This window comes from Aspergillus mulundensis, assembly GCF_003369625.1.
Source record: "Aspergillus mulundensis strain DSM 5745 chromosome Unknown scaffold_2, whole genome shotgun sequence".
In the NCBI taxonomy this organism is placed as follows: domain Eukaryota; kingdom Fungi; phylum Ascomycota; class Eurotiomycetes; order Eurotiales; family Aspergillaceae; genus Aspergillus; species Aspergillus mulundensis.
This window is the reverse complement of record NW_020797890.1, coordinates 177,729-191,597: the sequence shown is the minus strand read 5'-3', so window position 1 is coordinate 191,597 and position 13,869 is coordinate 177,729. Positions and strand designations below refer to the sequence as shown.

Genomic DNA, 13,869 nt, shown 5'->3' with positions numbered 1-13,869 from the left:
GTCGTCAAACGGAAGCATTTTGCGACACCAGAGGCCTTTAGACATCTCACACATAGCGGGATCCCTTGGACTGGCTGCAAATTACGCCGAGTTTATAAGATGTGTCTATAATACAAGCATGGAATGGACACCGCTGGCAAAAAAACCATCGCGCTAAGTCCAAATACCGAAAACGAGATGGGAGTCCACCATATACCGAAGCTAAATTTCTTCACCCCTCAGCTCCTCAGTCAGCGCGTAACCTGCACAACCCATGGTGTCCTCGCTGGAGGACCCTGTGCCGGGGGTAGATTTTGCTGGCGCCTGAAGACGAGCGCCGTCAGGTTCGACACGACGTGATCCATCTGCGCGCCGACGCCCCAGCACGAATTTAGATTCCGGAGCAGCGCCTGCAGGTAGTGCAGCTGCTCGGGGAGATTTATTGGGGTGAAGGGGACCCCGGCCTTTGGTTGCAGTGCGATTAAGAATTCGTCGGCTTCGGTGGGGGGCGGGAGAGGACGCTGAGGTTGATACGGCTGTGGGGGTTGAGGTTGAGGTTGCGGCGGATGCTGTTCTTGACGCTGTTCTTGGTGTTGCGCTTGGGTCTGTTGTTGATGCTGCTCGCGAGGGTGCTCTTGAGACTGCCCTTGAGACTGCTCCTCACGCTGGGTCTGATTCGGCTGCTGTTCTCGATCTTGACTTTGCATCGCGGCTCGATCCTGCGCCGTCGCCTTCCTGTCCTGCTCGTTATCGCTATCTTGCTCCTCCTCCTCCTCGTCCGGATCATAATCCTCATCTTCCTCACGCTCCTTCTGTTCCTGTTCCTTACGCTGCTGCTCCTGCCTCTGGTCCTCCCACTCCTCCCACTCCTCATTCCGCCCATCCTTTTGCTCCCCCTCCTGTTCCCCTTGGCTCTCGTCTTGCTCCTCTTGGCCCTCGTCTTGCTCATCTTCTCCTCCGTCTTCTTCCACTTCTTCCGCTACTTCCTCTGCTTCTTCCTCTTCTTCCGCCTCATCCGCCTCATCCGCCTCCTCCGCTTCCTCCTGGTCTTCCATTCGGATCTCGTTTTGCGTCTCTTCTCTCACCTCTTCTTGGGCATTCTCCGGGCCCTCTTCTTGCACTTGTTCTTGCGCCTCCTTTTGATTCTCCTGGGCTTCCGCCTGTCTCTTATCTTGCTCCCGTTCTGGCCCCTCTTCTTGCGTCCCCATTTGATGCTCCTGGGCTTCCTCCTGGTTCTTATCTTGTCCCTGCTCCAGCGTCTCTCCTTGCCCCTCTTCCCGGTCCTCTTCTTGATTCTTCTCTTTGTCATTCTCTTGCTCTCCATTCTCCTCACGCTCTTGTGGCGGTTCCTGCTCGCGGGGCGCCTCCGGCCTCAATGGCTGCTCCGGCCTCGGTGGCTCCACCGGACCCTGTTCTCCCGCATCCGTCAAGTCCGTTCGAAACAGACGCTCCCAGACATACACCCACTGCTCAGTCACCGGAATGACAATACTAGGGGTCTTGAACATACAGAAAGCGCCAATGACCATAGCCGACGAAAACATTGCCATTGGTAGGAGGGGCGCCTGGGCGGGGTCTAGAGAGCTGACGCGGAGAATGTTGATGACTGCGACGGCGTGGATAAGTGAGCGCGTGGCGTCTGCCGTATGCACCCAGCGGCTTAGATCCATCACGCCAGGTGAGGTGTATCCCGCGCTTCGACCAGGCATAGGAGGGATATTGAGAACTCGGCACAGGGCTCGGCACATTTCGTTCGATGGGGCGGCGATCTCCATGAATGCGTGGTGCCAGCGGAGCTGATTGCTGTGGCTTAGTGGGTAGGAAAGGTAAATACGCAGCAATGCCTGCACGAGCTTACGGCGTGGCACCACAGCAAAGGTATCATCGACTGCATCGTGTAGTTCGGCGATCAACGACTGCACTCCTTCGAGGACCACCGATACCGTAAGCGATGAGGCCATAGGCGGGCCTTGTACGTACGCGTCGTCGAGGAGGTTGGCGTAAACCTTTGACACCGGGCTATGCACCTCTTTGGATTGTCCCATAACGAACATCCACTCGTAAACCGTGGTGGCTGCAAAAGCTCGATCTGAACTTGCACACGCGACAGGATTCAATATATGTCGACAGCTCGTTGGCGCCACAAAAGTCTGCGAAATCAAACCGTCAAGGATGTAATGACCGTGAACTGCTCTCCTTTGTACTTCCAATGCCGCCCACCTTTCCCAGCGATGTTTGTTCACAATTTCTGACATTTTAGGGTCGGGCTGGCAGTCTGCCATATCGCCGCTCGCGAACATGCCGCACGTTCTAGCCCAGAAGAATCCCAGGCCACGCGAGAGAAAGGTCGTAGAACGGATCTCAGGGTTAAAGGACATCAAGGCGTAAATCTGTCCTAGCAGAGAACTCAAAACGAGTTGCACCCCTTCGCATTGGTCGTACGGGCCGCGATGGGCGATTAGACCGCGCCAGCAACTTGTAACAGCAGCGTGTCCCAGTCGCCATAAGATTTCGCCTCTATGGAATGCATTCGGGATAGAAGTAAACAGAGAGCCTAGCGCGAGCATGTGGAGCAGAAGCGTAGGAATCGTTCGTTGCCAAGCGAAGGTGGGTGCATGGATCACCGGAAGACCAGGCCATACTCGTTGAAAGAACGCATGCAGACAACCCTCGAGGAACTCAGTTGTAAGCCCAATTGGGGCTCCTCCGGGAGTATAACTCTTCAGCATGTCAGTGATGAGATAGAACGCTTGTTCAATGTCCGGCTGAGGTCTCCATATCAGGTTTCCATTCGGCGGAAGGCCAGGGCCGCCGAATCTAGCCATCAGCCACGGAAGCAAATTGTCTGGCTTCGGGACTGGCGGCACTGGCGGACCGGCGGGAATAGGAACCGCAGCAGTCTTCTGACGCTTGGCAGGACGGGCAGGAGGAGGCGTTGGGGGTTCCGGTGTTGGATCAGCGCCCGGAGGTACGACAGTCGGTACGCCGGACTGGAAGACGAGGTACGGCTTTCCGGTGAACGGGTCTTGCCAGACTCGATCTACATCTGGCGGCATCCGTGACTTTCGCGGTTTTGGTTTCGGTTGTCCCGCTTCATTGGACGGGGCGGTTGGAGTAGCCTGGGCAGGTTCCGGCTGTCCCGCTTCATTGGACGGGGCGGTTTGAGTGACCTGGGGCGGTTCCTGCGGTTGTGTCCGTTCCACTCCATTGGATGGGACGTCCTGGGAGATCATAGGAGGTTCTGGTGGTCTTGATTGTCTTGTTCCATTCGACGGCATATTTGGCGAAGTGTGGGACGGCTGCGGCAAACTTGAATGCGATACCTCAACGACGGACGAGCCATCTTGCGAATACTCGGACGGCTCAGGCGATCTTGACTGCCCTCCCCAGACGGAAAAGTCATCTTGCGAAGCCTGGTACGGCGCCGGTGGTGTCGACGGCGTTGACCTCGAGCCGCGAACATGCAAGAGCTCATGCCGTCTCAACACATCACTCCGGCTGAACGACTTGTCGCAGCCTTCGAATTTGCAGGCATACGGCCGGGAATCGGTATCTACCTAGTCAGTACAGAGTTCGGAAAAGAAAACGAAGCGTACTAACGCGATCGCTCATGTCTCTGTGCTCCAGCTGTGTTAGCGCGACAGGGCGGTCTCGTCTCGGGCTGGGTCACGTACGTCCAGATGGCCTTGTCTGGTGTAAATTTTGCCACATGTCTGGCACCGGTAAATATTGGGCCCGGTCACCACGAAGGAATCGCCCGTGATATGCGGAGAGCGCGGCATGGTCGGGCTAATCAGCTGGGCCAGCAATCAGGATGCAGCCTTCATCGCCGGGTTGCGGAGGATGCGCGAGGTTGATGAGAGCAAGTGGGAAAGTGGGAATTTCGTTCCAAGATTTCGCTCCCCACGACGCGACACCCCAATCCGGCTAGCGCGGTTACGTTGGCGTGGCCCCACCTGCCTTTCCCGAATTCGACCAGGCTGACCAGGACGCCTTGCCTCTAAATCATCAACACTTCGTTTCTCTAACTGACGAGTCGCCATGTGCCAAATACCTCGAATTCAATAATCTCTTCTGAAAAGACATTGCGAAGAGAATGTCTCCTTCCAAAGTCAGCGACCGACGCTTCGACGAGGACGTCCCTATCCTCATCGTCGGCGGTGGCCCCTCCAGACTTTTGCTGGCGTTCTACCGGCACTCTTCCCCCCTCCCCAGGCTGCCAGATGCTAAAGTCCAGACGCCTATCGTTGCACACTATCCGACTTGTCTCGTCGCTCCGAAGCCCACGCCTTGTCCCCTCGATCGCTCTCAATATGCCGTCAATTCGGTCTCGATGTCAACGAAATCTGAGCGGTAGGCCTGTTCCGCGCGGTTGCGTTCTGGGTCAATTTTATCACCAACCTTAGCGGTAAAAAGGTTGGGCGGCTGCCATATGAACGCATGGACCGGAAGTGCTACACGCGACGACCGCCGTATGAACTCATCTGACATGTCCAATCTCTTGGCGGCGAGATTAAAACTTGCGCCAGATGATCCATGATGTCCCCCAGACTGCGTTTGAGGAATGAGCGGTAGGGAGCTTGTTTAGAAGACGCTGAACGATCCGGAAGGACCACCCTTTCGTCCGTTTGCACCAGGTATCGTCTTAAACCCCCGCCCTTGTTCTATACCTAATCCTTTCAGTGCGATGGCTACATGCTTACTACCGTGGAAAACCCCCCTTCTGGTCGCGAATATATCGTGAAATCCAGACACGGGGTGGCTTGTGAAGGAGCGAAGAGCGCCGTGGGAAGGTTCATCGGAGTCAAAAGTGAAGGAGAGGATTCTTGTCAGTATCCTTCAGATCTGGTCGACCATCCAACTTTTGGAGTGCTGATTGAGCCGGACCAGATCATGATGACCATTCACTTCAACCGTGACTTGTGACCGGTGGTGGGCAACCACGTCGGCGTACTGCACTTGGTCATGGACCCTGAGGTTTCGGGATTCGTCCTTGCATACAACCTCTCCGAAAACCAGGTCCGCATTTGCAACATCGATGTTAGTGCCTCTTTTAGGCTGGATATTACCGTCTAACGATATGATAGCCCAAGAAGGATCCGGTCGACCCTCGGAACGAATCCCTCTGCCGCAATACCATAAGCGCAACCATTTGCCGAGTTATACACTACGACGTTCTCTCGTACCAAATTGGATTCTGAGCAGAAGGGTAGCGAATAAATGCCGCGTTGGAAGTGTCTTCCTGTACGATAAACTCGTCTTCTGGAGCCGGCGATGCAGCCCATTCGTTTTCCCCTACAGGCGGTCTCGGCCTGAACAYCGGTTTAGGCGACGTACGCAATTTAGCGTACAAGACTAGCTGCAGTCCACCGAGGGTCGGCGGGCAACGCCACGCTTGACACCTACGAGTCCGATCGGCGCCAGTTATCTATTGTGAATGCTCAGCAATGCGTCAAAAATGGGCGGCAGATCTTTGGCCTACTGCAAGCTCTCGGAACCACAAAGGAGAATATTGAACTCGCCCGACAAAATCTTTACCAGAACATTCAAGATCCGAATGCATTGATTAACATAACAAGAATATTGAGGGACAGTGGCATTCATCAATGAGGGCACATGCTTATCGAACCCACGACGAAACAGCTCCAGTGACCGAGCTCACCATCGACCAAAGCAGTAACTCAGGCGACCTCGGCGCGTATCAGCTTGTTACGGTACACACAGCGATGGCCGGGTTCCCCTCGTGGTCCAGCCCTCAATCGCGGATGCAAACGATCCCCTTCGGTGGAACCTGTTGAAAAAATGTCTGACGTTTGGAGATGATGGCTGGAGGTATGTCAGACCCATTAATTATCTTATTATGACTAGGTGTTAAGTTTTATAGTTACTTTACGGCTGTCCGCGTTTTTTAACAGCCCTCTTGCTAATATAACCTACAACGGCTCCAGGTTAGGTTATTTCATGCTAAAAAGGACTGAGACCTCCGGGTGTAGAAATATATATTTGGTGGTTTATCCCATCTCGCGCTCAGGTTTGGCACGCGATATGTTTCTTACCACTTAACTTGACCCTAGATTAAAAATAGGACTAATCAAAGGAACGATTGGCGACTGGGGAGAGGCTGTTTTGTTTGCGAGACTATGGCAGATGAAAGTGGTGGCCGGGATACCCAGCAGAATAGTTCTTCGTACCAGAGCCCTTCGATAGTGATGCTAAACAGGATCTAGGCCTTGACAGATCTCTTCCGCGGGATTAAGCTTAACCAAGCGCGAGTCCCATTGGATTCAGTTAGCCCCATCTACGGCACAATCCTCGTCGCAGCACTCCAGGTCCACGCCGCGGCCTCAACCCACCCCCGCTCCCTCTTCGTCGCCATGACCGACAGAACCATGACCGACAGAAGCAATCAGTCACATAGGCCTCGACTACCTGCGCCGCAAAGCCCGCAAGTGACACGATTCTACGCCCTTGCCGGCCGGCGCCTCGTGCCTCTGCAACCTTCGAACACCGGCAACATCCGCTTTGTCTTCGCGCTAATGGCCGTCTGACTCGTGCTCGTGATTGAACGCATCCGTGTTTTCGCACGCCTCTCCTACAAACTGGCCATTTCGCCAACCCCGCCATCGTCAGCATATAAGCGCGGGCTGAGGGCTTGGGATCAAGTTTCTTTTTTTTCTCGCAGTCTACTGCTGCATCTTCCGCTGCTACGGCAGGCTGCTCAAGATGCTGTGGGAGGAGGACCGCAACGACTGGTTCGAGTACGGGGCTGTGATCTTCACTGCGGCCGCCGCCGCATACCCCAAGCGGTTGTCGACCCTGCCGGCGATGGCGATGGAGGTCGTGATCATCGCTATCTGGATTGATACACTGGGCTTTGAGTTCCTGGAACCATGCGGTGTTTGTGTCTAGCCGATCCTCGTTCAGGAAGTAGTCTATATTGCGCTCCACCACTGAGACCTAAGCCTTAGGGTTGATTGTGTCCATGCTTACTATTCGGGCAAGGATTTGGTCATCGAGGTGAATATAGAAGCAGCCAAGGCACTTGACGGTATCGATGTATGACTTCGCAGGCATGATTAATGTGGACTCTAAAAATCGGTGAATGTAGCGAGAAAGAAGGACACGGCAGAGTTCTCCAGTAAGTCTAAGAAAGCCTCTGGTCCGTTTGCCTGACTGAAGCTCTCTATTGCTTGGTGAACAACAACCCCCAATCTTTCAAGACGGACATGTCCACTTTGCAGTGCCGCAGCATATCCCATATCACTGTTGAGACGGTATCGAACACTGGTACCCCATATTCCTTCTCCCAATGCGCAACGCGTTGCGCAGCCCTTAGGTTCGTGCAAAAGGTGGTAACGGCGTCCACTCTCTTTTTCATAACCTCAGAGACCATTTCATCAAGCGTGTCTTCCCCGATATCAGCGAAGGCCGTATTCTTCGACATGCCTAAATGTTGTTCCTTGCTTGCATCAAATCCGATCCCTTTATACGTCTTAACAATAGCTTCCTGAACGTCATCGGTATACGGTGTGACGAATCCCACCTCCTTCGCCCCGAAGATCTGGCACGCCTTGTTTAGCGCCAGGACGGATGTCGTCGCTGGAATACCCGTCGCCTCCGTGATAGCAGCGCAGAGTTTCTCATCCGCCTCAAACCCAAGCCAGCCCGACGATGTGCCGCTCCATCCGATAATATTGACCTCGGCGTCGGCGAGGAGTTGCGCTGCGGCTAAGATCTTCTCGGTCTCAAATTGGCTGAGTCCGGAGGCATCAAGGCTGATTTTTGTTACGGCGAAGCGCGAGAAGTGGACTGTGATACTTGGGTTTTGGAGCGAGGATATAATCGCGCTTGTGAGAGGTTCGAGACTCGTATTTGAGGAGGGAGTTAGGATTCCAAGGCGGATTGGCTTCGACATGGTCACTTCGTTGGATTATCACGGTTCTGCGACATTTTGCCTGGACCCTTTGAATGGCGCATGAAAGATTTAAACAGGAGAGCGAACGTGCTTATCTCGCTCGGCCGCGCAAGGCTATCGAGATATCTTTCGAGGGATTTGGAGTAGATGGGTACCCCAACTTTCGCCTATCTCGCCGATGCAGCAATATCAGAATCTTGGGTTCGATAGTCGAGCGGGAAGCCATTGGCCGGTCTTGCATTGTTTATCTTCCCTTGTCGCTTTATATTCAGCTGGCGATCCCGGAAAGCTGCCGGAACGAGGGAGGGGCGATTCAACGGCCAGCAGTTGGCGGTTCCTTCGATGATGACCATCGCAAAACGAGCTTTTTGGAGCCCTCGGAGTTTTGTGAATGCAATCAGAATTAGAAAGAGTGGCCAGGATGAGTTCGAGACTGGCCAATTCGGAAAGTGGTCGAACAAGGACCTTGACCCGTCTCCTCCAGACCAGAGAACCTGGACATCCTGGTCCTTCTTCGCATTCCAATTCAGCATTGCCTTCTCTCCTACGACGTATAATGTTGGCGCGAGTTTGTTTGCCATTGGCCTCAACTGGTGGACCATTTTGATCGCTTCCAGTAGGTATGCTTCTCGTTGATTGTGAAGACTGCGCTGAAGCATCGACAGCCGTGGTGTCCTTTATGGTCGCGGTACTGCTGCAGCTTAATTCTCGCGGAGCTGCTTGGTATGTACGATGAGGCTTCACGCAAAGCCTTTGGCTCATATCCTTGGTAAATACCAGGTATCACGTCGGCTACCCAACCTTTATTCGGGCGTCGAGCGGTATCTATGGTTCACTCGTCTTTGTTTTTATCCGAGGCGTATGCGTTTTGAATAATCTTACGTCAGGACATAGCTGATTGTGGCAGGTCGTGGCCATCCTGTATATGGCGATTCAGACTCTCTACGCAAGCCGGTTTGTTGCCGTAGTAGTAGTAGTAGTAGTAGTGATATTTAACGCCCCAGGGATTGCTAGGCGTACGCCTAATATTCTAAACCTCCCTTGGGGTATGGGGGCGTGCTACCGCTAGGTAAGTAGCCTATTTAAATAAATTTATATATATATATATAAAATAACTTTTTATTTTAAAAAATAATTTTTATTAAAGCTTATAAGCTAGGTACTTATTTTTTACTTATTATTTAAATATATAGCTATTAATAAGTATTATTTATTATATACTTAGTAATTTAAATATTATAAGGCGCAGGGGCTAGCCCTATTTATAAAAAAAATATATAAGCTAAAGTTATTTATATTAAAAAAAAATATTTAAAATAAAAAAAAAATATAATAAAATAAAAAAGGGTAAAATTATTTAATATTAAATTAAATAATTTTTATAAAGCTAGGGCGTGGGAAGCCCTAGTAAAAATAAATAAACTTATAAAAGTTTATAATTTTTAATAAAAATATAAAGTTTTTAGGCTTTAATTTATAAAAATATTTTAAAACTTTAATTTTAATTATTAATAGCGCTATAAGGCGCTAAGGCTATTATTAAAAATATTATTAAAAGTATTAATAAAAAATTAAATATTTAAGGCTCTTGCTCCTCCCGCAGGAGTAAATAACTTTTATATTTTTATATTAAAAGTACTTATAATATTACTTAAAATTATTATATAATAACTTTAGTACTAGCTAGTAATATAAAATTAAGTATTTTAATATAAGCTTAGGCTATAATTTAACTTAATAAAGCTTTAATTTTATAAGTTATTATTTATATTAAGTTAATAATTTTATAAAGGCGCTTTTTTATTATTTAGCTTAAATAATTTAATATATTTATTTATATAAGTTATATATTTTACTTATAATAAATTATACCTTAAAAAAGTTAGTATTTAAGGGCTATACCTTTATAAAAGTTATTTTATTAATTAGCTTATTAACTAGCTTATTACCTTTAATATTTATATAATTAAAAAACTATTATAAGAAAATTATATATTTATAATATTTAAAAAGTTTAGTTAAAAAATAGCAAGAACTATTTACATATATATTAAATTATTAAAATATTATTTATATAAAGCTAGTAATAAAAAGCTTTTAAAAGCTTTTTAATTATTATTTTTAGCTTTTAAAATATATTAATAACCTTAATATTATATATATAGGACTAGGCATTAATTATTAATATTTTTTATACTTAAAGGTATTATTTATAATATATTATAAAGCTATAGCCTATATAATAAGCCCCTTAGTATATTTATTTTAAATTATTATTAAAAATTATTATTTTTATTATTAGTAATACTTATTATTATTATTTAAACTTTTTTATAGCTAGCTTTTTAGCCTTGCCCCTAGTAAGATTTTTTAAGTATTTTTAAAAGTAATAAAAATATACTAAAACTAGCCTTAAGGTGTTTAAAAAAAGCATTTTTATAATTTATATTTTAATTTTAAATTTTTAGCGTGAGCTAGCGCCCTAATTTTATAAAACTTTTAGTAATATTATTTTTATTATTAATAAATTTTAGTTATTTATTAATTAAAGCCTTAGGGTAAATTATAATTATACTTTTTTTAATATTATTATTATAAAAAAAAGCCTAGTATTTTTAAAAAGGGTTATTATAAATATTATTTAAAAAATTAAAAGTATACCGCGGGTAGCTAAAGCTAGGGTTTTTTTAATTATTTTAATATACTAGCCTAGTTAGGTATTAACCTTCAAGTCTTGCGCATATTTTTTAAGCTTAATTTTATTATTATACCATGCCTTTATATTATATAAAAAGCTAAAAATAATATAAGTAATAACTATTTTATAAAAAAAATTTATAAGTAAATTATATATTATATATATTAAATTATAAATATGCTAGGTTACCACGCGGGCTTTAATTACTTACTTAGTAATATATTAATATTAAAAAAGTTATTTATTAAAAAAAATACCTAGCTAGTATAATATAGGCTACTTTTAGCCTAGCACTATAATAATAAAAGTAATTATTAATTAGTTATTAATTATTAGTAAGTATAATTTATTATATTATTTTTAAGTAATATATAATATTTTTAATTTCTTAGGTATAAAAACTATTTTATTTTACTTTTTTTAAGCTAGCATACTATAAATATTTTTTATTAAAAGCTTATAATTTATATAAAAAAAGTTACTTACATGGTTAAGGTAAAAGTTATTTATATAATTAAAGTATAAAATTAAGTTTGCTAGTAGTAGTTTTATTATATATAATAAAAATAATATTAAAAAAAGGTAAGTTTTATAGCATGCTATAGTATATTAAGTGTATTATTATTATAATAAATTTTAAGTATATTTTTATATTTTATTTATTAAAAAAACTTATAATTAAGGCTAAAAGCGCGCAAGGCCAGCCTTGCTTTATTATTTATTAAAATAAGTATTATAATAAAATAATATTAAAAATACCTAAAATATTTATAGTAACCATGGTAACCTTTTAATTTTATAAAAGTATTATTTTTATATTATAAGTAAAAAAGGCTATTAAATTTATAGTTAAGTACTTGGGTAAAATACTATATTATTATAGGCTTAATATTTTTTATACTAGTATAATAAAAGTAATATAACATGCTATAATTTATTTAAGTTTTTTTTTTAATATTATAAGTAGCGCTATAAGGTGTTAAAATTAAGGTAAAAATTTATTTTTTTATTACCTTTTAAAAGTATTACTACTTTTATAAGCTTTTATAATAAAAAAAGTATTTTTATTATAAGTATTAGTTATATAATTTATATATAGCCTATTTAACATGCTTTTAACAAGCCTTTAAAATATAAATTATTACCTAGTTTACTTTAAAAAAAGGTGCTACTTATATTAATAATATTTTTTTAATTTTTTTAATAAGATTTTTTTTAGCTAGTAAAGGTATTTATTACCTTATTAATACTTTAGTTTTAGGGGATTAAAATTTAAATTATTATTTATATTAAAATACTTTAATATTATTTTATATAAAATATTAGCCTTTTCCCGTGTGTTTTTAATTATTTTACTATTTATTAATAATAAAAAAGCCTTAAACCTAGGCTTTAGCTTATATTATATTATTATTTAATATAATTTTTAATTATTTTTAATATTATTAATTATTTTAGTTTAATACGCGTGTTTAGTTTTATAAATTATAACTAAAAATTACTTTTTTTATTTTAAGGTAGGGTTTATTATTTATACCCTATAGTTATTTATATATTTAATTAATTACTAAGGGGTGTTATAGCTCCCTAAATTAGGGTATTTATTAATTACTTATATAACTTTTATAATAATATTACTAAGGGATTTAATATATTAATTTAGTACCTTTATATTTTTAAGTTCCCCTAGCTAAAAAAAATATTATTTTATTTTTTATAAGCCTAGCCAGGTGCTTAAGCTTATAATTTAGTATATTATAATAATATTATTTTAATATTTTTTCCCGCGCCTTAGTATTATAATAACTAAAATTTAATAATTAAAATTATTATATAATTTAAATATTACTAGCATGCGGGTAAATAAAATATTTAAAAAAATTAAGTTAAAAATATAGCTAGCTTTATGCGTGGCTATACCTAGCTTATTAATATAATTAATATTATTATTATTAGCTTACTTAGTAATCTTACTATTATAGTATAAGTTATTTACTTTAGGCTTAAAAATATTATATATAATATTAAAATTCCTGCTTATTATATAATTTAAAGTAGGAATTAATATAACTAGGTAATTAATTATTTTATAAGTAGTTAATTTTTAATATATATTTAAAATTTTAATATTATTTATTATAAGCTATAGCATGTCCTGGCTTTATATTAGGTAGTATTATTTAATATATAATACTTTTTTTTATAAATATAAATAAGTATTTTAGGGCGCTTTTTTAACTAGTTTTTATAATTATTTTAAGTATTTACTAGCGCGTAATACTTATATATTAAGTAATTTTAAATTTTTATACTTATAGTAGTTTAGGGCTTTTAAATATAAGTAATATTATAGTTTTATTTATAAGCTAGTTATAAAATTATAATATAACTAGGTATAAATTTATTTATATTTATTTAATAAATAATAAAATCCTGTTATTACTAGGTGTTATTATAATAATAGTTACTATAATTTCTTTTTGAATACTTTATTATTAAAGCTTAAAAAAATTTAGTATTAATTTTTATTACCTAAGGCAAGGAAGGCATGCCTGTGTTAACTAGGGTAGGTTAAATTAATTTAATAAAAAGCTACTTAAAATTCTAGTTCCTAGTAAAAGTATTAAATTTTTAAAATATAATAATTAATAATTATTATAAAGCCTTATTTATTTACCTTAGGTTTTTTTATAATATGCTTTTAAAAAAATTTTTAAAATAAAAATTATTTAATTTTAATTTAAAGCTAGGTATTAATATTAGCTTAGGTATAAATATTTTAGTACTAGTAAGTGTTATAATAATATATATTATTAAGTTTTTTTTTAAATAAGTAAATTAAAGTTTTGTTATTATACTTAGGGGCTGCTAAATAGTTATTATATTTTATTAATTATAAACCTAGGTAATTTACACAGCACGCAAGGTTTTTATAATTAAGGCTAATAAAATTTAAATAATTTATAATTATTATATTATATTATATATAGTATGCTATATAATTATATTATATTAGGTAATAATATTTTTAATAGCTAGGGTTATATTAAAAAACTAGTTAGTATTTTTTTAATAAGCTTATAATACTTACTTTAGTTAAATAGTATAAAAATCTTAGGCTATTTTAAAAAAAATATTACTTAAGTAATATATTTAATACTAGGGTTAGGCCTATATTTAAAAAAATAAGCTTAATTAATTTTAGCCTAGTTTAGGCCATAACCTTATCCTAAATTAACTTAATAATATTTATTTTATTATTATTATATATTTTAAT

At 40.5% G+C, this 13,869-nt stretch overlaps 3 protein-coding genes across 3 annotated transcripts; all 3 read right to left on the bottom strand.

Moving 5' to 3' along the window:
* Positions 1-230: 230 nt before the first annotated feature.
* DSM5745_02717 (uncharacterized protein) lies at positions 231-3,761 on the bottom strand (the record flags this gene model as incomplete). The annotated part of the gene is made up of 3 exons (XM_026744733.1): positions 231-3,532; positions 3,576-3,606; positions 3,654-3,761. 3 exons carry the CDS (start codon positions 3,759-3,761, stop codon positions 231-233), a joined length of 3,441 nt encoding a protein of 1,146 aa, XP_026605599.1.
* Positions 3,762-7,162: 3,401 nt separating this feature from the next.
* On the bottom strand, positions 7,163-7,894 carry DSM5745_02716 (maleate cis-trans isomerase family protein; the record flags this gene model as incomplete). The annotated part of the gene is made up of 1 exon (XM_026744732.1): positions 7,163-7,894. One exon carries the CDS (start codon positions 7,892-7,894, stop codon positions 7,163-7,165), a length of 732 nt encoding a protein of 243 aa, XP_026605598.1.
* A 167-nt stretch (positions 7,895-8,061) lies between these two features.
* Positions 8,062-8,496, bottom strand: DSM5745_02715 (uncharacterized protein; the record flags this gene model as incomplete). Its single annotated transcript, XM_026744731.1, has 1 exon — positions 8,062-8,496. One exon carries the CDS (start codon positions 8,494-8,496, stop codon positions 8,062-8,064), a length of 435 nt encoding a protein of 144 aa, XP_026605597.1.
* Positions 8,497-13,869: the final 5,373 nt, after the last annotated feature.